The sequence below is a fragment of the Cnephaeus nilssonii genome (assembly GCF_951640355.1).
Source record: "Cnephaeus nilssonii genome assembly, chromosome: 21".
NCBI lineage: Eukaryota > Metazoa > Chordata > Mammalia > Chiroptera > Vespertilionidae > Cnephaeus > Cnephaeus nilssonii.
Genome location: NC_137092.1, coordinates 35,461,647 through 35,485,480, shown reverse-complemented (window position 1 = coordinate 35,485,480; position 23,834 = coordinate 35,461,647). Strand labels below are relative to the sequence as shown.

Below are 23,834 nucleotides of genomic sequence, written 5' to 3'. Positions count from 1 at the left end.
ACGAACAGGCATGCTCAGCTCTCAGGCTGATGACCCAGTTGGGGCTCAGGATGCTAAAGAATGCAATAAGCTTTGACTTCAACTGAAAATATCCAGGTTAGAATCTAATAGTAATAGTGATGATAAACTAGAACACACTGGCATAGCAAGTTGAAGAATTGGAAATTTTAAAGAAAAGCATTTTTGAGATAGTTCCGTAAAGTGTTGCCTGATGGGAGGCCCTGCTGCAGCGCCTGGTCTCAGTCTGCTCTGAACAGGGGAGTTTGGACAAAGTAGGGCTGTGGCTCTTACCTCTCCGCACATTGTTCCAGAGATGGTCTTTGCTGGCACACCTCTCAAATGCCTCAGGGAGCTTGACAGAGCCTGAGCAGATATACCAGAAAAGAATGCCAAAAGCGTAGACATCCACGGAATTATCATACTTCCCTACAGCAAGAAGGGGTGACAAGCAGTGAGCCAGGGAGAGAAATCAGTATCATCACCACTAACTTGCACCTGCAGAGGTCTTTACACACTTTTTTCTAAAGCTTTTATCATCCATTATCTCTCAGAACAACCCTGTTAGGCAGGAAACATTCATAATGCCCATTTTATAATAAAAAGAACTACGGCAGTGAAGGCTAAAGCTAGATATTAAGAGACCCAAGACTAGAACTTGACAAAGGAGAAGGAAAACATGCCTTTTATTTTAATGGGACAGTCAAAAAGATTAATCCTGAAAGGTCATATTAGGGAAATAAAGTTAGAAATACAGGTGGGTGGGCAAGTGGGAACCGGAATATAAAGATTTTTATAGGCAGACAGAAGAGTCAAGATTCAGTGGACAGAAGTCATTTATGCTTTAGAGCAGTAGATGACATGAAGAAAAGTATTTTAGAAAGATTATTCTAACAGCAATAGAATAGACTGCAGTAGAAACAATCAAAAGAATTTAAATACGAAGTAACCAAAAAAACATGATAGCAGGGGAAACAGAAATTTAGTTTTTCTTTAGTTTTGAACTTTATTTATATGGAACCATATCATACGTGCGATGTTGTATTTGGCTTCTTTGAGTTATTGTTTTATTTGTGAAATTAATCCATGTCTTACTAGATGCATTTCACTTCCATTGAGATTCAGTATTCCAATGATTCTCTCACAATTTAGGTATCTGTTTTATATTAATAGGAATCTGAATAGTTTGTTTCTAGTTTGGCTTAGAGCGTCTCTTACTTGGTTCTGCAGAAATTTAATTTTAAAAAGTAAGTCTAGAGAAAGAAAAAGGATGACTGTGCACTTTGTAAGATGTGGGCAGGACTACAGCCCTCCAGGTAAGTCCTAATTCTTATGTGGATCACTCAGTGAAGGGCTGGGGGAGGACTTGTGCATGAGGCTGATGAGAGGAATTCAGATATATTGCTAATTTAACTCCTACACCAATGCTACCTTCCATCTTTCCCAACAATCATACAACCCCTCCTCATCCACTCAGTCAGGATCAAACCTTGGAGTGATTGTTTAGTCATTCTTTTCTGTTCATCACTTATATCAACTTTTTAAAAACGTGCCCATTCCTCCTCGGAATTACCTCAAATCTGTTACTGTTTTTTTGTTTTAGCACAATCTAATCATGAAGACAGCCTCCATTTCCCTATGTTGGTTCTTGCCACTCAAGTTCCCTCTACCTACTGCTACTAAGCTAATCTTCCATAAACATATGTCATTCCTTACCTGCTCAAGAGTGCAACAGCACCTTACTTCTTCAACATTAATTCTTCACTCCTGTGTGAATTTCAAGCTCATTGAATTTTCTCTCCAACCTGGTTTGCTAGTATTTCCCAAATGGATTTCTTTCCTGTCATGCTTATTTCTATTCTGCATTTTTTTCTATTTTCCATTCCTCAGCTTCCAGAATTTTCTTTCTTTCATGATACATGGTTAGACACTAGAGACAGAAAGACCTCGATTCCATTCCTTGCTCCAAGACTTCTAGCTCAGTGTCCTGAGTGGATTCTTCAGCAATCTGGCCTTGACTTAACTTTATCCATAATATAGACACAAAAATGCATCAATATGACTACAGAATTCTAGTGAGGATTAAATTGAATAAAATATATGAAAAAATATATGCTTCCTAGCTCAAAGAATATACTTAATAAATATGAATTCCTTTCCCACTTACCAATTTTTCCAGATCTGACTCAAGCTCTAACTAAAATATTACCTCTACCACAAAACTATCAGACATTTCAACCTTCATTTATCCATTTTCTGAATACCAGCATTACATTATGTAGCATTTAACTTTGCACTTTATCACATGTTGTCTTATACTGCCCTTTTAATTATTTTACCTCTATTAGTATATCTCTGCTATCTGTAAGTTCTTTAATGGTAGGTGACATATAGTATAGGAATTATTCAATCGATTCTTTATGATTAAATAATTGGTTGATTATGGCAATTATGGCCCAGAGAGACATCCAAAAGAATAGTGGGCACTTTTCTTTCTGGCCCCTTTTCCTCTTTACTCTCCCCCTACTTGTCTTAGTTTTTCCTGTTCTGTTTTCTCCCTTGCCTGTGCTGGATCTGCCAGGACTACTTGTGGACACTACCCTTAGCTCAAAGGGTAGCACTCAGGTTACAGTACAGAGCCCCATCCAAAGCCACTCCCTGCCCTCCAGCTTACCTGTGAAAAGTTCAGGGGCCATATGGATTGGCGTCCCCACAATGCTGCCTGACATCATGGCCTCTGGCTTGCAGAATCCCAAGTCAGTGATCTTGGCTCGGTTCTGCTTGTCCAGCTGCCAACAAAGCAGGGTAAGAGTCACCCTGTGTCTGATCCTGCATAGAGCATTCAGCTCAGCTGCATCCCCAAACTCGCAAGTAGGTGTCTATCTCATAGCAGTACTTAACCAATTCCGCCTCCAGCCTCCCTGTTTCCAGATTCATTCCCAATGGGGGGACTGCCTTTTTCATTCCCTGATGGGGGGACTGCCTTTTTCATCTTTGGGTTCCCAGCACTTAGCACAGTGCCCGGCACTTCCAGGAGCTTGACAAATCTTGGAAGAATGAATAAGTGACAAACACTGAGGAAAGTATTTCAGTTCCTAATTATTATCCTCTGACCTCCAGGCACCAGGGAAGAAAGCTGCTAAGTAAGAACACTGAGGTCCTCTGGGCAGCTAAAGGAAGTTTCTGGAATTCCCTGTAGTTTCCTTTCCTAAAGGTCCAAGAGAATAAATCTGTCTGATTTGGTAATTGAGAAGCCTCTTAGGTTTCAGCCTATAATTTTAGGAAGATCTTTCCTTTCCACCAAATTGCTTTTAAGTGATGCCAGAGACAACCCAAGAATAATCTAATCTGTTCTTGAGAGGAGTACATCAAAAGATTCTTTGTAATTTAGATAAGAGTCTCATGACATGTTAAGGAGCATTTACCCATCTCAGTCCAGCATTTCTGATCAAACCCTAAGCAATAACAAGACCTGGAATCCTTAAAAATATCAATGTCACAAAGCAAAAATGGCGGAAGAACTATTCTAGATTAAAGGAGGCTGAAGAAATATGACGACAAAATGCACTGTATGATCGTTGGCTTGGATCTTGGATCAAATAAATAGACTGTATTTGAGATAATGGGACATACTTGGGACAACTGGAAAATGTTAATACAGACAGTATATTAACTAATAGTATTGTATCAATGTTCTTGGACGTGATAATGGCATTTTAAAAAATATATTTTTATTGATTTCAGAGAGGGAGAGAGAGATAGAACATCAATGATGAGAGAGAATCATTGATCGGCTGCCTCCTGCACGCCCCACACTGAGGATCGAGCCTGCAACCAGGCATGTGCCCTGACCAGGAATCGAACAGTGACCTCCTGGTTCATAGGCCGATGCTCAACCACTGAGCCATGCCAGTGGGCATAATAATGGCATTTTCATTACATAGAAGATGTCCCTTTTTTTTTAGGCGATACAAGCTGAAGTACAGGCATACCTCAGAGATATTGCGGGTACGGTTCCAGAATACTTCTTTAAAGCCAATATAATATTGCAATAAAGCAAGTCACGTGAATTTTTTGGTTTCCCAGTGCACATGAAAGTTATTTTTATATTATACTGTAAGTCTATTAAGAGTGCAATAGCAATATATCTTTTAAAAAACAAGGTACATACATTAATTAAAAAATACTTTATTGATAAAAAATGCTAACCATCAGGATGGGAGCTTTGGCCTCAGACTAATGGTGGCAGTAGTGCAGATGGGCTGGGCAGGACCATGGCAGCAGCGGCAGAGGTGGCAGGGGCGGGGTGGCTGGTGGCGGGGTGGCAGGCTGCAGTCTTTAGGGGACTGTAGGTGGAGGCATGGTTCGGGCCAGCAGTGGGAACAGCAGCGAGGCCTGCGGGGCACTTTGGGTGTCGCCTGACAGCTTTGAGAGCTTTGCATAGGAGTGAACAGCCAGCCCTCCTTCTGTGAGAGTGGTCACCGCTGCAGGGAGCCTGGCTGCTGCACCTACTACTATGAGCTCTGGTGGTTCTGGCTGCTCTGGACTGTCCTCATCCTCTTTAACTACTGTTGCACATTCCGTCATCACAAGCTAAACTCTGGCTGCAGCAACAGCAGCGGCAGCATGAGATCAGCTTGTTGGCCCACCACGGAGCACGCCACAGAGCATAACACGGAGCTGGCCCTGTTCCTACGAGTTCACTGCTTGACCTTCGCCTCCTCAGTGCTTTCAAATCGCCACCCCACCCCCCCAGCCTATGAGGATGGGGTTCACCTCCCAGTCACACCACCTCCTTACACTGCCATCCAGGGTGCCCCTTGACTGTTCCCAGGGAATGAATGCGGCTCCTCTACTTCTAGCTGCCCTGCCCACTGCAAAGGAGCAAACATGAAAGGTGTTTCTTCCCACCAGAGTGCCCCCCGCATCAGCAGAGGGAGCCTGGGGCATGGGTTGAGCCCTGCCCCCATATCCTGCCCCCATAACCAGCTGACTGGTGACTGGGGTATGGAACTCTGCCCTTAAACTGACTCCAGCAAGGGTGAGTCAGTCAAGGAGGCTAGGGCTAGATCTGGGGACCATGTCCTTGTACACTGCCCCTAGATCCCATACCACAAGTTTCTTCTGTGGGCTGGTCCCAACTCTTTGAGTTCTCCTCGGGCTCTCCCTGCCTTCCCAGAATCTGTCTGAAAGGGCTGGAGTCCTGAGGAGAGGGGCTGTGCTTGAGGGATGTGTTAGCTCTACCTCCAATGACATGCACAGGAGCCTATGATCTCACTGAAGAGAGATGAACAACCACAAAAAATGCTAACCATCATCTGAGCCTTCGGTGAGCTGTAATCTTTTTGCTGGTGCCTCAATGTTGATAGCTGCTGACTGATCAGGGTGGTTTTTTCTGCAGCAATTTCTTAAAACAACAATGACGTTTGCTGCATCAATTGATTCTGCTTTTTACTAACAATTTCTCTGTAGCATGGATACTGTTGGATAGCATTTACCCACCGTGGAACTGTTTTCAAAATTCAAGTCAGTCCTCTCAAACCCTGCTGCTGCTTTAACAACTACGTTTATGTAACATTCTAAATCCTTTGTTGTCATTTCAACAATCTACTTTCTTTGCTCATCCATAAGAAGCAATTCCTCATTCATTAACGTTTTATCATGAGATTGTAGCAATTCTGTCACATCTTTGGGCTCCATTTCAAATGCCTCCACTGAGACTTTGAACCCCTTTGAAGACATCCATCAGAGCTGGAATCAGCTTCTTTCAAACGCCCTGTTAATGTTGATATTTTGACTTCTTCCCATGAATCATAAATGTTCTCAATGGCATCCTACATAATAAAAAGGCAATATGCAAATTGCATCACTCCGCTACGCCCACGATTGGGCCGGCTGGAGGCGCGGGGAGCGGGACTCAGGGTGGCCGATTGGCTGGCGGTAGGAGCGGGGAGCGGGGACTCGCGAGTCCCCGCGCCCTGCTCCTACCGCCAGACTAAACGGCCCACGCTGTGGAAGACGCTGGTGGTGGCCGATTGCGTGGCTGCTGGCAGCAGTTTTCCGCCAGCAGCAGTTTTCCGCTGGCCACCCGCCCGATCGGAGCGCCTCCCGGATCGGAGTTCCTCTCGGATCGGAGTTCCTCTCGGGGTGGCCGATCGCACTGGTGGGAGGCGCTCTGATCGGCAGGTGGTCAGAGGAAAACTGCTGCTGGCGGAAAACTGGTGCCAGCAGCCAGGTGAAAGTCTATTGCACGAAACTTCGTGCAACGGGTTTCTAGTCTATAATAGTGACTCCTTTCTAGAAGGTTTTCAATTTACTTTGCCCAGATCCACCAAAGGAATCACTATCTATGGCAGCTGTAGCCTCACAAAATGTATCCCTTAAATAATAAGACTTGAAAGTCAAAATTATTCCTTGTTCCACGGGCTACAGAATGGATGTTTTGTTAGCAGGCACGAAAACAACATTAATCTTCTCGTACATCTCCATCAGAGCTCTTAGGTAACCAGGAACATGTCACCGAGAAGTGATATTTTAAAAGGAATCTTTTTTTCTGAGCAGTAGGTCTCAACAGAGGGCTTAAAATATTCAGCCAACATGTTGTAAACAGATGTGCTGTCATCCAGGCTTTGTTGTTCCACTTACAGAGCACAGGCAGAATAGATTTAGTGCGATTCTTAAGGGCTCTAGGATTTTCAGAATGGTAAATGATCAGTGGCTTCAACTTGAAGTCACCAGCTGCATTAGCCCCTAACAAGAGAGGCGGCCTGTCCTTTGAACCTTTGAAGCCAGCCATGGTCTTCTCTAGCTGAGAACCTCATAGATGGCCTCATCTTCCAACAGAAGGCTGTTTAATCTACATTGAAAATCTGTTGTCTAGTGTAGCCACCTTCATTAATTATCTTAGCTGGATCTTCTGGACAATGTGCTTCGGCTGCTACATCAGCACTTGCTGCTTCAGAGTTTTTCCTTAAACCTATGAACCTACCCGTGCTAGCTTCAAACTTTTTGTCTGTAGCTCTCTCAGCCTTGAAAAGAATTGGAAAGAATTAGGGCCTTGCTCTGGATTAGGCTTTGACTTAAGGAAATGTGGCTGGTTTAATCTTCCATCCAGACCACTAGACCATTCTCCACATCAGCAATAGGCTGTTTTGCTTTCTTATCATATGTGTGTTCACTGGGTCACACTTTTCCTTTCCTTCGAGAACTTTTCCTTTGCATTCACAACTTGACTAACCAGCACAAGAGGCCCAGTTTTTTGCCTCTTGACTTTCAATGTGCTTTCCTCACTGAACTTAATCATTTCTTGCTTTTAATTTAAAGTGAGAGATGGGTGACTTTTCCTTTCACCTGAACACTTTGAGGTCATTGTGAGGTTATTAATTTGCCTAATTTCAACATTGTTGTGTCTCAGGGAATCAGTGGAGCAGTCAAAACACACACATTTATCAATTGTTTGCCACCGTATATGGGTGTGGTTTGTGGTACCCCCAAGACAATTTCAATAGTAACATCCAAGGTCATTAATCACAGATCACCATAACAAATATAACAACAAAAATTACCAAAATGTGACACAGAGACATGAAGTGAGCAAATGCTATTGGAAAAAAGGCATCAGTACACTTGTTTAAGGCAAGGTTGTCACAAACCTTCGATTTGTAAAAAAACACAGTATTTGTGAAATGTGTTGAGCAAAGCACAATAAAACAAGATACGCCTATATTTAGGAATGACAGGTTACCTGCAATTTATTTTCATAAGAGAAGTGTGTGTGTGTGTGTGTGTGTGTGTGTGTGTGTGTGTGTAGAGACCACTAGGAAAAATAAAGAATATGAATGTGGGTGAATAGTATATAGGCTTTCATTGTACTGCTCTTTTCATTTTTCTATAAGTTTAAATGCTTTCAAGTGTTGGGAGAAAAAAACCTAAAGCAATATGAACTGGGTCTCTGATGCAAGTCTCCCCTAAACTTTAAGTCCAAAATACCACCCAATTATTCTGCTGTTAACTCTACTACTTTCCCTCCAGTCTTCTCCTGTGACCAAACTTACATTTAAGTGTACCCTAGAAAGATCACTTAACCCAGAGGCAGCACGTTATGCTGGAGAAGCAGCTCTTCCTTACCAGCACATTTTTCAGTTTGATATCACGGTGGACAAGTCCCTGGCTGTGCAGGAAGCGGATTCCTTCCACCACATCTAGTGCTATCTGCAAACGTGTCTTCAAGGTCAGCCCAGCCTTGGGGAAACAAAAGAGCTTATTTGTCACTAGCAAGACAACTTGTCTATCCAATCTGCTTACACCAACGAAGAGTTCCTTGTGTGAGGTCTGAAAGACTGGCTGCACTAGGGTATACAAGGACAGAAAAGTGGGTGGGAAAAAAAAAGGGGGAAGAGGAAATCAGTTAGGAGAGGGAAGCAAAGAAAAAGCAAAAAAGCGCAAGCTATACAGGCCAGATAGAATCCCTTGGAGGCTGCACTTGAGCCAGCTGGATAATCCCCAAATGTGACTAGGAGAGGTGCAACCAAATGACTAGAGGCATGAGCTCATTCTAACCCCTAAACATCATATTGACTTCTCATGGTTCCTGCAAGCATTTCTAAGGATTCTTTTGTCCTACTTCTGGAAGCTTCCAAACAAACTGGTACAAGAGAAATCTATGGGAAGGGGCCTACCCAGATATTCTGGGGTTAGCTTTTCCTCCATTCTACTAAGCTCCGGTATGTAGACAAAAGGAATAAACCTCTAGTCCTTTTGGTGGTTATTTTAGATGAGGGAAATGAAGCATCCAACTGAGGGTCTTTCATTTGAATAAAATATTTTGAAAGCTTCTTGCTATCTATTAACAGAATTTGAATTCTATGGAAACTCTGAACATTTTCAGTCCTCTATAACTTGCTCCAAACATTTCTTGACACATTACCCTCCTCACCCCTCAACAATTCCAAAATGAACCAGCTATTCCAATGTCAATGAGTCTCCTTACTGGCCTTCCAATGCTCTTGGCATTGCACTATTTCCTCCCCCTGGTATGGCCTCTTCTTTCTATAGGTCCAAATTTTAGCCATCAATGTGTACTTGTTAAACTCAAATGCCCAATCTTCATAGAATATTCACTGACTACAATTCTCTTAAAAGTCCTGGTAATTATACTTTTGACTCTATGGTGCTTAATACAGGGCCTTGTACAAAGTAGTCACTACTAAAAATATGGGTTGACTAAACAACAAAAACTGGTCTTCTACATTGACAGCAAAAAGGGCAAGAACAGCAGAGCTACAGGAAGCTTTTCTGTGCTTCTGAGTAGTCTAGATTTTCCCCACCACAGGAAGGAAAAGTGGTTAAATTACAGTATTCTGGATATAAACTGGGCCAAAAAATAGATTCTGAAAATTTTTAAACATTTTTTAGGAAATAAGGGTAATAAAGCTTGATTATTCCAACAATGTCTTATAAAAGCTTGAAGCTCTGAACAAACAAGAAAGGATGAAAGGCCAGGCAGGATCTGGCTGTCAGCTGGACCTCTCTCCCTGCCTCGCCTCACCTTCAGCCCAGTGTAGAGGTCCCGGTGGAGCCGCTCCATAATGAGCAGCACGGCAATGCTGGAGCCACCACCGTAGTTGTAGTCGATGACAGAACCATGGAGGTCCACCAACCGCTCATGCTTCGGCAGAGACCTGGCAGGAAGGAGAGAGGTCTGGGCTATAATGCACAGCATGCCACCATGTGGGAAGGAATACCCTTAAGACCATGCTTAGTCTAGGTCCATAGATAATGGCCCTCAGTGCAGAGAGAGGGCACAGAGAATGGCTTCTCAAACAAGGACAAAGAATTATGGAATCTAAAAATTGATAGGTGTTAAGAACTAAGGAAGAAAGTCAAATGAAAGGATGAGTCTGAGAAATTATGATGTTGGGAAAGAGCAGCCAAAGACAGTAAAGACCTTGGAGAGAGCAGTTCCAGACCAGACATAAAAATACTGGTCCACCACATTCTTAGACCTGGGTGTGGAGAGATCAGGCATGCTGTAGCTCTTGGTACAAAATTTATGCCAGGCTTCTGGCTTCTTCTCTGGATCTTTTCCCACAGAGGTGAATGAGACCCTACCTACCTCATGTAGTGAAACTCCAGGGCCAGGTCATTCCAGTGCTTCTCATCTGGAGGAACAACCGACTTGAGGGCACACGGGAAGTGTCCCCCCCAGTTGTCACAGAGGTACACCACACCATACTGGCCTCGGCCCAGTTCCTGTCCCAGTTTAGGTTTATCTACAAGGTACAGAGACAGAGATAAGGCAGGAGGGATGGGAACTTGCTGGGCAACCTCCCCAAAATTCTTAGCCATGGACCTGCCTAGAGGCAGGAAGTCATAATTATGCTTGGGAGAGAAATTCTGATGTCATTCTAAACTAGCAGAAAGTAACCTAACAGGTTTGATTTAAATAAACTCCGGTCATGTTATTTGGAGTACATAAATAGCAGAACCAAACACACTTCAGGAATGCAAAAACACATCCGGGAGTACTAGGCAGCTTCGCAAGGACGCAGCTTTGGACGCTCGGATTCTCCAAGGCCGAACATGAGAACCCTCCTCCAATTTACTTGTGGAAAAAAGGACTCACGATGCAGCAAGACATCCTGTAAAGAACGGCTCTCCAGAGAAAGGCGCGCCAGGCGAGGGGCATGATCTTTCCGAACCTTCAGCCACAGATCCTCAGTTTTCTCCAACCGGCCTGAGTGGCCAGCTTCCAGCTGGGAGGACACACACAAAAAGACATGACCTAGTTAAGTCCCTCGCTCTGGCTTCCTCTCCTGTTGTATAAGAATAATATCTGCCTCATAAGAATAACTGTGAGAATTAAATAAGATGTATGTAACATATTTTGCTCAGAGATTAGTCATAATGGGCTCTCAACAAGTAATAATTTTTCCTTCTGGATGCAGATCACATCTACCCACCCTCACCCAGCACACACATGTAACACATATTCACACACACACACACACACACACACACACACACACACACCCCAAAGGGACAAGCAGATGTCATATAATTACAAATTAGTACTGAAGTTGGATAGTCATCCCTTTCTGTCATCAATCCTAAAATTCTACATAAACTTACACAAAATTCCTGCCCCTCGATTTTCATTCCTTACTCAATGAAACAGGGAGAAATTAACTGATTCCCTGCATTCTCCCTAGAGTTAGAATAGAAAAATATCCACATGAAAAACTTATTAACAAAACTTCCTGTGATGTGATACTATCCTTGAACGTAGAGGGTGGGAAACCTTTTTCCTGCCAAGGGCCATTTGGATATTTATAACATCATTCACAGGCCATACAAAATTATCAACTTGAAAATCAGCCTATATTTTCTACATTTGGTCAAACATTTAATTAATTCACTCCTAATGCCTTGGCAGGGCCAGACCAAATGATTTCATGGGCCTTATATGGCTGTGGGCCAGACCTCCTTTAACAGAATAAAAATATATACTGATGACTTCTTAAAAATTATGTGAACAGAGAGCAAAATATTCCCCAATGGATGAGGTTCCTCTCTGCTTGACCCAGCTGTATCTCCTTCCCTACATACCCACCTGCCTCAAGGAGGCTGCAAACGCCTCATGAGAACTATTGAGCCGGGTCCGGAATTGGCTGCAAATGCTTTTGGCCAACTTGGAGGCACTGAGGCTCTCAATGGCTTCCTGGGCCACCTTCCTCTTCCATTCTATTGTGATGGCAGGTGGGCTCACCCATGTGATACGCTGGATGATCTGCCAGGACAAGGACAATAAGAACATTGAGGGATGGGAGACAGAAAGCACTAAAAAACACCAGATCCTCTCCATTCTTTTAAAAATATTTTAATTGATTTTTTTAGAGGAAGGGAGAGGGAGAGAGAGAAACATCAATGAAGAGTAAAGCATAGATCAGCTGCCTCCTGCACTCCCCTACTGGGAATCAAACCTGCAACCTGGGCATGTGCCCTGACTGGGAATCAAACCAGCAACCTTTAGGCATATGGGACAATGCCCAATCAACTGAACCTCACCATCCAGGGCTCTTTCTCCCTTTCTCCCTTTCTCTTTCTTTCTTTCTTTCTTGAGGTGGAGAGAGGAGAGAGAGGGAAAGAGAGAAAAACACTGATTTGCTGTTCCACTTACTTGTGCATTCCTTGGTTGATTCTTGTATGTGCACTGACTAGAGATTAAATGAACCCACAATCTTGGAGGGTCAGGATGATGTTCTAACCCAACTGACCTACCCCGCCAGGGCTGGTTTATCCATTCTTAAGACCGAAGCCCTATGAAGTCTAAGACTCCTCTCTAATTCTATCTACCTCCAAATCAGGGCTCAGCCCAAAGGAAAGCATTAAAGAACACCAAGCCTAGTCTAGGTGCCCACAAACTCTCAATACATTATATCTAGTACCAGGAAGTACCTGTACATCCCTCTGTGAAGTTAGTAACTAACTCCACTTAAAAGGAACCACATGTGGTCTCAGGCAATAAAGCCTGGTTCTGAGAAAACATTTAGGTTAGGACAAAGAAATATGAAAAAGCTAGTGAAGCAGAGTCTTATGGCTCCATAAAATAGAACTTAAATACACCACTTTTAGGAGTTCAAGGTAGCAATGTTAATAATTACATCAGAATAAGCACGAACCAGAATGCTCCCAGGAAGGCAAACTAGGGAAAATGGCCACCTCACACTAACAGATTCTAGATAGTCATTCTCTCAGAGTGACTAAGATTCATTTGAGTCAAATAAGGGCTGACCATTTTTTCTCTAAGCAACCTCTACCTGTTTGATTTGCTCCCACAGCATCCTTGTAACGGAGGAACCTGAATGAAATGTGACTTCCACATGATAGGCGGCATTTAAGATCTGGAAGAGAACACACAGTAGAAAATCAGTATCCCTGAGTGTTTTTTTTTACAAAATGCAATAAATGACATTTACTTCAAGATATAGCCTGGTCTCAAGGCTCTCAAATTTATCCCTCAATGTAAGTGCAGAGTCCATGCAAGTTGATCATCTATGTTGTGACTATTTGGGCCCCTTTTCTTCACCTTCTTCTTGCTCATTGCCTTAACTGCAATTGTACAGTTCACAAGCACCCCCAGCCCCCCACCCCGGCAGGCAGTGGTCATATGACCGGAAAACAAAGTAAAATTCTAACTGGATCAGCAAAATGTTGAAAGGGAAATTGATGGCTAACTTGAAGTTGGGCTTGTGTATGGATTCTGTTTCATGCGTTATCTGTAACATGGTGTCTTAAACACTCTTTGAGTACCTGTTTGAGATTATTACTGGTGATGTGAACTGAGATATCCTGAGACTTCTCTAGGCTCTGCAGACACCGTTCTAGGGTTCCAACGAAGCTCTCACGTAGGTAATCCACCGAGCTGATCAGCTTATTAGCCACCGCCTGATTCAGCCGGGAGATGATGAGTTCCTGGATCTGTCGCATGCAGCATTTGATCTCTCTGGTGCCCACTGGTTCCCCATTCTCAGGAACAATGACATCTACAGAGGCAGAGAAATGAGCTAGTTGGCTGTGAGGGAAGGGCAGGCACACTGACTGAAGGCATCTCCCAAGCCAAGGAGCTACCATGACAGTGGCTATAAAACACATGGTCAATTGATAAACTTTGACCCTCAAGATGATCAGGGGCCATGTAACCCTCAAGTACTTAAGGGAGCTAAGTAAGATCCCTGAGAAGGAGCAATTGTGTCTAGAATAAGCCTATTGATTTTGTTAGCTTTTTGGTCACATTTATAAGATGGGAAGAACATTTATTGAGTACAGACTCTTTGAAAGCACTATAGTAAGTATTTTACATATGTAGTCTAATTTAATCCTCACAATAACTTTGTCAGGTGGGTACTATTGGTTATATTTTATAGATCAGGAAACAGCCTCAATGAGAGGACAAACTGGGCATTGGGAATGTCCAGGCAGGAAGTACTACAGCCAGCATTTGAACCCAAAGCTCATGAATTCCAAAGTCATATTTCACACTACCTAGCATATTGAGAAAAATCCCAGAGTTAGGAATTCAAGTCTAATCAATTACTAGATAAATATAAAAATTATATAAATATAAAAATTGGAGCATTGATTATCCCCACCAATGGCTGTTTTGCAAGCCAGAGAACTAAAGAAGTAAAGAGGAGATAAATTACCCGCAAAAACTGCACTCCTAAAAAGGCATTCTTGTGTCTACTGGTGGAAATTTAATGACACCTCTTTGGAGAAAATCTGGCAACATCTACAAAAATTCTAAGCTCATCAACTAACAACAACAAAAACCCATATACCCTTTGACCTAACTACTGTGCTTCTAGAAATTATTTTTCTAGAAATATACCCTTACAAGTCCCAAAGATATATATTGACGATGATCAATGCAGAGCAGTTTGTAATAGAAAAAGAAAAAAAAGAAAGAAAGAAAAGAAAAAAGAAAAAGAAATAGACTAAATGTCCATCAGTAGGGGAGTAGTTAAATAAATTTAGGTATAGATGCATTAGAAGAACACAAACTTGTATGCACATTTATGGAAAGATCTCTAAGACATGAAGTAAGTGAAAAAACAAGGGGCAGAAGATATGGAAGAAAACTGGATGACTGGGGGACAGTATCTTTGACACCTTTGAATTAAGTACCATGTATACAGGTATTATCTTTTCAAGCAGTAAATATTTTATCAAGTATGTATGTCATGATACTAAGCATGTATGCATTATCTTTATTTTTTTTTAAAGTAATAAAAATCTGGCTCCCTAGAACATGTGGTAGATATTGTCTAAATCTATTTATTGTTGCCTCAAGAATATCCAGAAAGGACTTAGAACAACGTAAGAAGTAGGCACATAAGCCAACCAGGTAAGTAGATCCACAGAAACACAATGTAGTTAACAAAGCCAGACAAGATTTACCTGTTCCCAGTTACTCCCACGTCTGTTGAACTAACCATTGTATCCTAGACACCAAACATAATATGCCTGGCACAAAACAGGCAATCAAATATTTCGATGCCCAACCTAGCTGCCCTATGTGCTCTATGGTACTAGCACTGCCGCTCCAGTCTCTTTAATTATTCAGGAGACTTCCTAGGATTTCCACTACAAGTGAGCATTTCCCTGCAACTCCTCCCCACTGTAGGAAGTCAACAAAGAGGTATTTTTGTTTATCTTTAGAAGTACAGGTAAGAAATGAGGCATCCTCTGTACCTATAAGTTTAACAGCCATATACTGTCATTCAAATACCCATTCATTCTCCAAAGATGTACTATAACAGACTGTGCTATTTGCTGCAGGGATATAATAAGATCCAGATCCTATTCTACTTCACCTTTAGGATTTTAGAACATAGAAGAAGATAATTATTAATAACTATAATAAAATAGCTAAGAAAAGTAAAGACAACTTCATGAAAAATGTTACTTGGAAGAAGCTTGAAGGGTAGGTAGCATTCACAGACAATACAAGACATTTCCGGTTTAGAGCAGGGCATGAGCAAAGGAAAAGAAAAAGGAGCATACAGAGGACAGCAAGCAGTTGAGAGCAACCCAAACAGAAATTACAGGAAGGTGCATAGTGGGAAGTAAGACTGGGAAAGTTGATAAGGGCCAGGCTTTGGCAAACCTCTAATACTAGGCGAAGGAGTCTAAACATAGCCTGTAGGAACAGGGAGCCAATAAAGATGAACTGGAGAAACAGAGAAAGATGTCACTGAGATCAACAAGGTAACAATAGTTCCATTAGACTAAAGAGGAGGAATAGGAAAGCAAAGGCAGACGTACAATATGGAAGAAGACACATCAAGTCTTGGCAACCAACTGGATGGGTAGATGAGAGAAAGAAAACAGTTAAAGACTGTGCCGAGGTTTTGAAGCTGGTTACCAGGAAGACAGTGGCATCCAGCACCTAGAATCAGATCAAGAAGTAAAGCATAGGAAACAGAGTTTAGGCTCAGGAATCAGACTATATCGATTTAAATTCTGCCTCTACTACTTCGGAGTTGTGTGACCTTGAGCAAATTACTTAACCTGTCTAAGCTTCAGTTCCCTCATCTAGAAAATGGCAATAAACAGAATTCACCTAGGGAGGTAGGTTTGGAAAGAAACCACACACACACATGTACACACAGACAAAACAGATGCCAGGTCCCATGTCAGAAATTCTGATGAATTAGTAGTCTCGAGCATCTATATTTTCAAAAAGCCTCCCAGGTGATTTGGATGTAGAGCCATGTTGAGAACCTAAAGTGTAACTTGCAAACCATGTCCCGTTAATGGGTAGTAGAGCTAATGTTTATGCAGCTGTCAGTATACAAAGTCAACAGCATCTAAAACCAAAAGATCTGACTAACCACTTTGGTCCAACTTTATTAATAGCCTTTTGTAAGAAAGGGACCACCAGAAAAGCTAAAAACACTACTTTGTGAAATCCTTTTAAGTTGGGTTTTAAGTAATGAAAAGAAAATGGACACGATGACTCACACACAAAAGAACCAATGAAGTATGGGCTATGCCCAAGGAGCCCAGGTGAAAGCATGACTTAGCACCACTCTTCAAGCAACTCTCCTCCAGCTCCATTAAGGTCAGGGACCCAGACAGAAACTGGAAATTACAGAGCATCTCAGGATGGATTTACCGAAAGGTGGGCTGAGAGTCCTGGGAAGGAATGGCAGTGGCATCTTCCAGGAAGGTCTCTGCGAACAAGAGGCCACTTTGGCTGAATGGTTACAGTGGGCTCCTGCCGATGACAGCGGTGTAGACGAGACAAGCCCGAGTGTCTCCATTTCCAGCTGGAAAGGGCAGAGGCTCCTGTAGTCCTGGCACCCCACCAAGCTGTCGGGGACCTACCTTTAAACTCCATGTTGGCAGCATCATCCAGGAGTTCCTCCTTCATGGTATTAAGCGTCTCAACAATCATGTCCTTCATTTCCTCCTGCTTTCGGTTGGCAATATTCATCAATGATTCATACAACTCATTTTCCATTTTCCGTGTATATTCCAGACGCTTGGGAGTGATCTGCAGGTCGCGCTGCATGTCAAAGGCCTGGTTAATGAAGATGTCAAGGCAGCAGCAGTGCACCAGGTTCAGGGTCTTGGCTGCGTCGATCAGGCGAGCCTGTAGCATCTGGTGAGAAAATGTGCTCAAGTGCCTCAGCTTCTCACTTTGTTCCACCAACATGCTCTGAGCTTTAGTGTCCTGGCCAGCGGCCCCCCAGTTGCAGTGACTGATGCTCAGATAGCCCAGGTCAATTAGCTGGCGATGAAGCGGTGATCGTTCATTCTCCATTCTTTTAGTGGGGGAGTCAATTATTTCTGAGCCCAGCTTCGGCACTTTGAAAAAGAATATGGGAAGAGAGAAATACTTTCGGATTTCCTGAAGCTCTTGCTCATCCCTCTCGGAGAGTTCATCTTTGTGGAGTGCATAGGTTATCACAGGCAAACAGTCATTCACCAAGTCGCCCAGGACATCCACTGTGGGCCGGAGGCCTTGGCACGGTGCTACCACGATGTCCACATCCTGGAAGGGTAACGGGGTCATATCAGCACTTCAGAATCAACCAATCCTTGCCTCCCCAAAGTCCCACACTGAGACCAAAGTCCAGCTCTATAATGGGGCAATCGGACTTTGGCATGCCCTAATCATCTGTCTACCTCCTACCTCCCTCCCTGGTGTAGCCCGTGCAGGCAGGCAATCATCTGGAGAGAGTGAAAAAACAAATAAGTAGAAAGGATGGCAGACCTTTAGCCATTTCAGATTAAAAGAATGCTACTTAGTCCCTGCCTTCCCCTGTTGCTTAGAAACTCTCACTGATTCTCTCTGATGAAAAAATGAGACAAATAATGGAAGAAAGAACTCCTATGGAAATTATCACACTGAGAGTGAGTCTGCCTGGATGGAACATGCCTCCCCCTCTTGCTCTCCTCTCACACCCCCACCCCCACATCTCTAACCTGGATAACTCCTGAGCATCCTTTAAATCTTGATGTGTATGTCATGTTGTACCCTTACACTCTTTCCTATTACATAATCCCAAGCACTCTCTACCTCTCCTTTTCTTAATGTTCGACACATTTAGAATTTATTTATTTAAAACACATTTTTCCCATTAGCCAATAAACTCTTTAAGGGCAGCGACCATGTCCATCTTGTTCATGATTATAACTCCAGTGTCTAGCACACAGTAAGTCCTCAATATTATTGAAACAATCAAGCAATAGCAAACTAAAAGCCAGGTTTGCCCAACATTATTACTGTCCTATTCTGAGAGTCTACAGGTATCCCAAAATCTTAGCCACCTAAGTCTTGAAAATACCTTTATCCTCATGATTTGGAAAGGCACTGTCCTCTACAGACAGGGGTGGCCAATTAAGCACACGGGGCCTCCAGGAAAGCTCTTCAGAGGGGCTATGATTCTATGATTCTACCAAGAAGTATGCCCTCTGGCCCTGCCCTCTTGCCTGGCACACAGATGTGAGTGACATGCAGCACAGCGGTGGTCATACGGCAGCTGTAAGGCAAACCTCTGTGGAAGCAGAGTTAAGGATGACGAAACAAAGAGAAATAGGTCGCCTGGAAACCTGATGACCACGGAGCTGCCACACAAGCCCTGAACTGCCTAGCTCCAGACTTCCTTTATGTAAAGAAAAAAAAAAGTAGCCTGTGACTTATTTAAATAAGCTCCTGCTTTTTTGATTGTCTTTTACATGCGACTCAACCCAAACATAACTGATACACCCAAGTTCCTAAATTGAGTTTGATTTAGGAACAAACCTTCTACGGGTTCTTTTCCTAGCCAACAGTTTCTGCTTTGTGTTTTACCTCTTTCCTGAGGATCCTGAGGCACTTCGGAGCATATATTTCCATCCACTGCATTGCTGCTCCTCTACAGCTCTGAAATTGTCTACTGTGCCTGGCATTCCAGACCTTAGGGTTGACCAGGAGACTCACGCCTGTGTCACCATTTAGGCACACCAACTCCCGATGTCTTCAGGGGGGTCTACAAGCTCAAAAATCAATCCTCCACTGAATGCTAGCACAGTTTACAGTTATAAAAGAACTCTACACAATCTACCCAAATTTGTCTCCTTAACAACTATCAGATGCTGAAATTGTACTTTATTTGAAATCTAAAAGATACACAATTTGTTTCTTTCAGATTAATGCTCTGTATTTATTCCTTACCTTATTTGAACAACATGTATTTCTGATTAAATATTTTTTTAAAAATCAAAACCTAGGCCCTCCTCCTTTTTTATCTCCTTCTCTAGATAAGTAAGAAAGGACTAAGAAATGCCAGCTTATTGTTTCTCATGCTGTGTGTGTGTGTGTGTGTGTGTGTGTGTGTGTGTGTGTGTGTGTCAGAGAGAGAGACAGAGAGACAGAGAGGTGTCCCATTCCCAGCAAAGCACAAAGATCTCACCTTCCCCAACAAAGTGCTAGTAAGTTTTACTCTAAGGTGGGTCACATAAGTGTCATCTGGCTGGCCACTTTGAGCCCCCTAAAGTGAAAAGTGCTTTTAGCATCTCACCATTTGTATTTGAGCAAACACATCATAAATCCATCTGTTTGCCACCCAAGCCTAGGCCAAGAAAAAAATCTGCTGATTCATCTGTGCCTCGAATTGCACGGAATGTTTTCTGATTAGAAGGTTAGTCTGACACTCACACTCAGGTTCAAAACAAACCCTCCTTGCCCTAGCCGGTTGGGCTCAGTGAATAGAGCATCAGCCTGCGGACTGAAGGGTCCCAGGTTCAATACCGGTCAAGGGCACATGCCTAGGTTTTGGGCTCGATCCCCAGTATGGGGTGTGCATGAAACAGACAATCAATGATTCATCATTGATGTTTCTATCTCTCTCTCCCTCTCCCTTCCCCTCTGAAATCAATAAAAATATATTAAAACAAACAAACAAAAACAATCAAACCCTCCTTCAGTTCCCTGAGTCACTGCCTCACTTCATAAGGCATATTCAAAAGGAGAGTAAGAGCTTCTAAGGTTTAGAGTTGAACATACAGCTACCTAAATGCCAACATTATAATTGCATATAATAATTAGACAAAGACTAGAGGAAAATCCCAAGAAATGAAAAGTTATAATATGATAGAGAATTATAAGTGAAAATGCTCTAAAAATGTTTATTTTCAAATTCCAAAGCTGTCTTAAATATACATATTTTAAAGATATAAGTCAATCAAACTTATTATAGGAGTATTACTGAAGAAAGCCTAAATAGTCAAAACCAAAATAAGTGTTCTTTAGAAAAATTTCAGGAAGATTTTTGTTTGCTTGTTTATTTGACGGATTTTCTTAAAACTCTAAAATAAATTTCTAGGTTTTCCTCCTAGGGCCACTTCGTGTGCAACAGAACCATTGGCCAAAGCTCAAGTCCATTTGTAGAAACAATACCCTTTCTAAGACAGCTGACTTTATTTGCTCAGAGGTGCAAATTCATTTTTTAAAATGGACTCAAGTTTTTCTAATGGTAGGTACTCCCTGATACAATGGCACCTAGAAAGAAATTTTCCACTCCTAAATATTTCTTGTACTAAAGAAAAATGGATAGAAAACAAGTACCATGCTCCCTCTTCCCCATCCCTCAGTTAATAAACTCCTGCGGCGATCTCACTGCTCTGACTATCCTAACTTCCAGAGGACGGGCGAGAGCTGCTGGCTGAGCTCCTGCCAGCAGTACAAACTAGACTGGAATGCGGCGTGATTCTGCAATACTGCCGGTGAAGGAATGACTCATGCCTGACAGTTATAAACAAAAAGGAAGCTAGCACTGTCTCCTGGAGACAGGGAGTTAAAAAAAAAAAAAAAAGGATGAACCAGAACGGTTCTGGGCCCTGTCATGACCACCTGACCTCCGACTATCTTCTCCTTCCCAGCATCTAGAACAGTGCCTGGCCTTCATAAGTATCCAATAAATAAATGTGAAATGGATGGATAAATAAATGATGCCTTTCCTACTTGTTCAAAATCACTTTCAATAACCAGGAGTAAAATTTTCTATCTTTCAATCCACATCCTATAGCTTTATCTGCAATTGCTGTTTGCCTCTCCTCCAAGGATGAAGCAGTAAGCATTTTGCTCCTAACTCAATCAAGAATAAGAATCTCAGGGAAGCATGAGAATATCCCGTAATTCCATTTTAAGTCACAGTAAATTCCTAAAGAAGTTTCTTTTGTGGAATGCATTTGATACAAATCTATGGAATCTACAGAAGTAGATGTTACCATCAATTTTCTTGGCAAGGTTAAGAGACTGTAATAGAGAGGAGACTGCTACCCTGCAGACACCAGAATTCACCTCCTGAGTTCTGTTTTTGACATAAATGACACAATCTTAAATGCCAAGAAGAAATCAGCCACCAAAGAAGCCTGGCCGCTTCCTGAGAATGCTGGCTCTCACCGATGAGAGCTCCTTATCTGTTCAGGGCACATACCCGCACTCAGTTACAGCTAAGGAGGACTATGCTAACTGGTGGTTCAGACAGAAGACAGGCAGGTTAAAGCTGTCTTTGCTTTTTCTACAGTCCTGAAGGCTCAGGTTTACATCACACAGAAGAGAAGTACACAAAGATATAACTGTCCTGCCCTCGCTCAACAATGGACACAGCCTCGACCTCCTCCCTGCCTCCATATTCTCCCTATTTTTACTGTCAATTCTTCTCCCATGCCAGTCTCACAGGGCGGTTGAAAGGTTTTTCCTGTTTGTTTTTACACAGGGTTGATTCTTCATTTTCATATAGCTCCCTGAACTCACTATCACTCTTAAATGTCATTTATATATTAAGGAAAATACCTATTCTTGTTACATTGTAGAAAATACCTTGACTCTTATTGGTACAAGGGAGCTGCAACTGCAGTTTCTGGGCTGTAACATGCCTGCCCAGTAAGCAACTGGGACTAGTCTGAAGCCAACCCAGAGCCTTATCCAGCAGGCAGCATGGAATGGATACCAGTTCATCTCCTACCTAGGAAAAGTATCAGTGTGGTTAACTCAGATGCCAAAAACACAATCCCAACCAAAGCCCTAAACTAGCCACAGAAAGCATCATGCTAACAGTGGAAATATATTTACAATCCCAAACACCCCAAAACAGGGGCTCTTCATCTCAACTGATAAGCACGAAGCCCTAAGGATCGGAACTTCTCTGTATTGCATACTTGTATGAATCAGGTAAACAGACAAGTTGACAAGAATGTGCTGAACAGACACTATGCATTCTACCACAGATACATAGAAAGCAGGAATCTGAAGCTTTACTATCTTACCACTTACTAGACTCGGGGGGGGGGGGGGGGGGAGGGAGAAAGACAGAGGAGGGGGGAGTAAACAGTACCATGGAGAAGAAAGGAAGACTTTACCTTTTAACTTTATGACTTTAACTGTTGTATTATTTACCTTTTTATAACATTTCTCTTATTTTATTACAAAAGAACTTCATAGTGAATTATGAAGAACTTTGTCTCTAATTAGAGCAGGATAATAACTGTAAGTACATGGGACCAGGAGGACTTAGGTTTGACAAAAGGAAGGAGTTCCACTGTGGATGGCTCTCAGGGAAGGGATGGGTGACAGAGAGGCAGGAATCTTCTCAAGGACACATATTCATTCATACAAAGGGAGGAGGGAACTGGCTTACTATGTGCCAGACCCTGTGCTGGGTGCTTTACAAACACTCTCTCATTTAAGCCTCACACTAGTCCTAAAGAATATGGATAACTACTCCATCTTACAAATGAGGGGACAGTCAGTTAAGTAACGAAGCCAGGATGTAAACCCAGGTCCATTCAACTATAAAGACCAAGGTTAAACAGTAACTGAAGGTCCACTGTATGTCAGGAACTATCTGCCAGGGAAGTTCTGAAAGAACAAAGATTGGACAAGATGATTTCAGGGTTCCTAACAACCCTTGTGTCTATGTTAAGAAGTATATGTTTGCTGCAAATACAGGCCCAGCTATGAAACAATCCTGCAAGGATTGGGTGAGAAATCACCAAAGAAAGTAAGTTTCATAGTCCCAACAACAGTTTTGCATGTTGACAGTACTTTCAACCTCTGAGTCTCTGAATTGGGGAAGACCCCCTACCCCATCATCCTCTACTCAAAGGGAAACAGCAGCAGATCTGAGACAGTGAAAACAGAGAGGGAAGTCATTTGATGCAGGAAAGAGGCAGGATCCTAGAAAAGGGAGAAGACAAAAGAGGAAGGTTACGACTATGATCTCAGCCAGATTTTTACCCCAAGAGCTAATCTTGGAAGGCTAAAAATTAATCACTGGTGGTGATTTGAGAATATACATCCTCAACTTCAGGCTGTTCCTAAGAGGTATCAAGGCTTCTCTCGTGAGCATAGGGATTTTTAAAAAAACTTGCCTTTAAACCACATATACCGTTAATAGGTAAGTTAACCTGTAAGTATTCCCAGGTTTCTTGGCAAAAAAAAACATGTATATTAGTGTGTGTTAGGGGAAAGGCAAGAGAGATGTTAAATTCAAAGAATACAGGATTATTGTCAGAAGGAATTTATAATTAATGATTTGCCGGAACCTCCCATATCCTTTATTAACATATACTTCAGTTCCCCTTTCTTATTGCCCCACAAAAATCATGGTTTCTTTATTTTAATATCTCTTGAATATCATGATTTCTCTCTTATAGCTGTTATCCCAACTTCATTATCTAACTAAAAGTAAGCAACACACAACAAATTAAGTTCTATAAGGTGCCATATCAAATGCAATAACTAGACAAAAAATTGAGAGAAGCTAACTTTCTAGCAACAAATA

General features: G+C 42.3%; 1 protein-coding gene and 1 pseudogene across 2 annotated transcripts in view; one reads left to right on the top strand and one right to left on the bottom strand.

Moving 5' to 3' along the window:
- Window positions 1-23,834, bottom strand: part of DSTYK (dual serine/threonine and tyrosine protein kinase) — a 53,021-nt gene that overhangs the window by 4,684 nt on the left and 24,503 nt on the right. The window contains exons 3-12 of the mRNA XM_079760412.1: window positions 16,888-17,557; window positions 13,309-13,541; window positions 12,816-12,899; window positions 11,609-11,785; window positions 10,622-10,751; window positions 10,112-10,268; window positions 9,545-9,677; window positions 8,125-8,238; window positions 2,672-2,786; window positions 292-426 (exon numbers count right to left, since the gene is read on the bottom strand). Coding sequence (XP_079616538.1) covers window positions 292-426; window positions 2,672-2,786; window positions 8,125-8,238; window positions 9,545-9,677; window positions 10,112-10,268; window positions 10,622-10,751; window positions 11,609-11,785; window positions 12,816-12,899; window positions 13,309-13,541; window positions 16,888-17,557 — 1,948 coding nt within the window. The remainder of the gene's footprint in view (window positions 1-291; window positions 427-2,671; window positions 2,787-8,124; window positions 8,239-9,544; window positions 9,678-10,111; window positions 10,269-10,621; window positions 10,752-11,608; window positions 11,786-12,815; window positions 12,900-13,308; window positions 13,542-16,887; window positions 17,558-23,834) is intronic.
- LOC307093716 (WW domain-binding protein 1-like) lies at window positions 2,807-4,982 on the top strand (annotated as a pseudogene). Its single transcript has one exon. The product of its transcript is annotated as a WW domain-binding protein 1-like (transcript).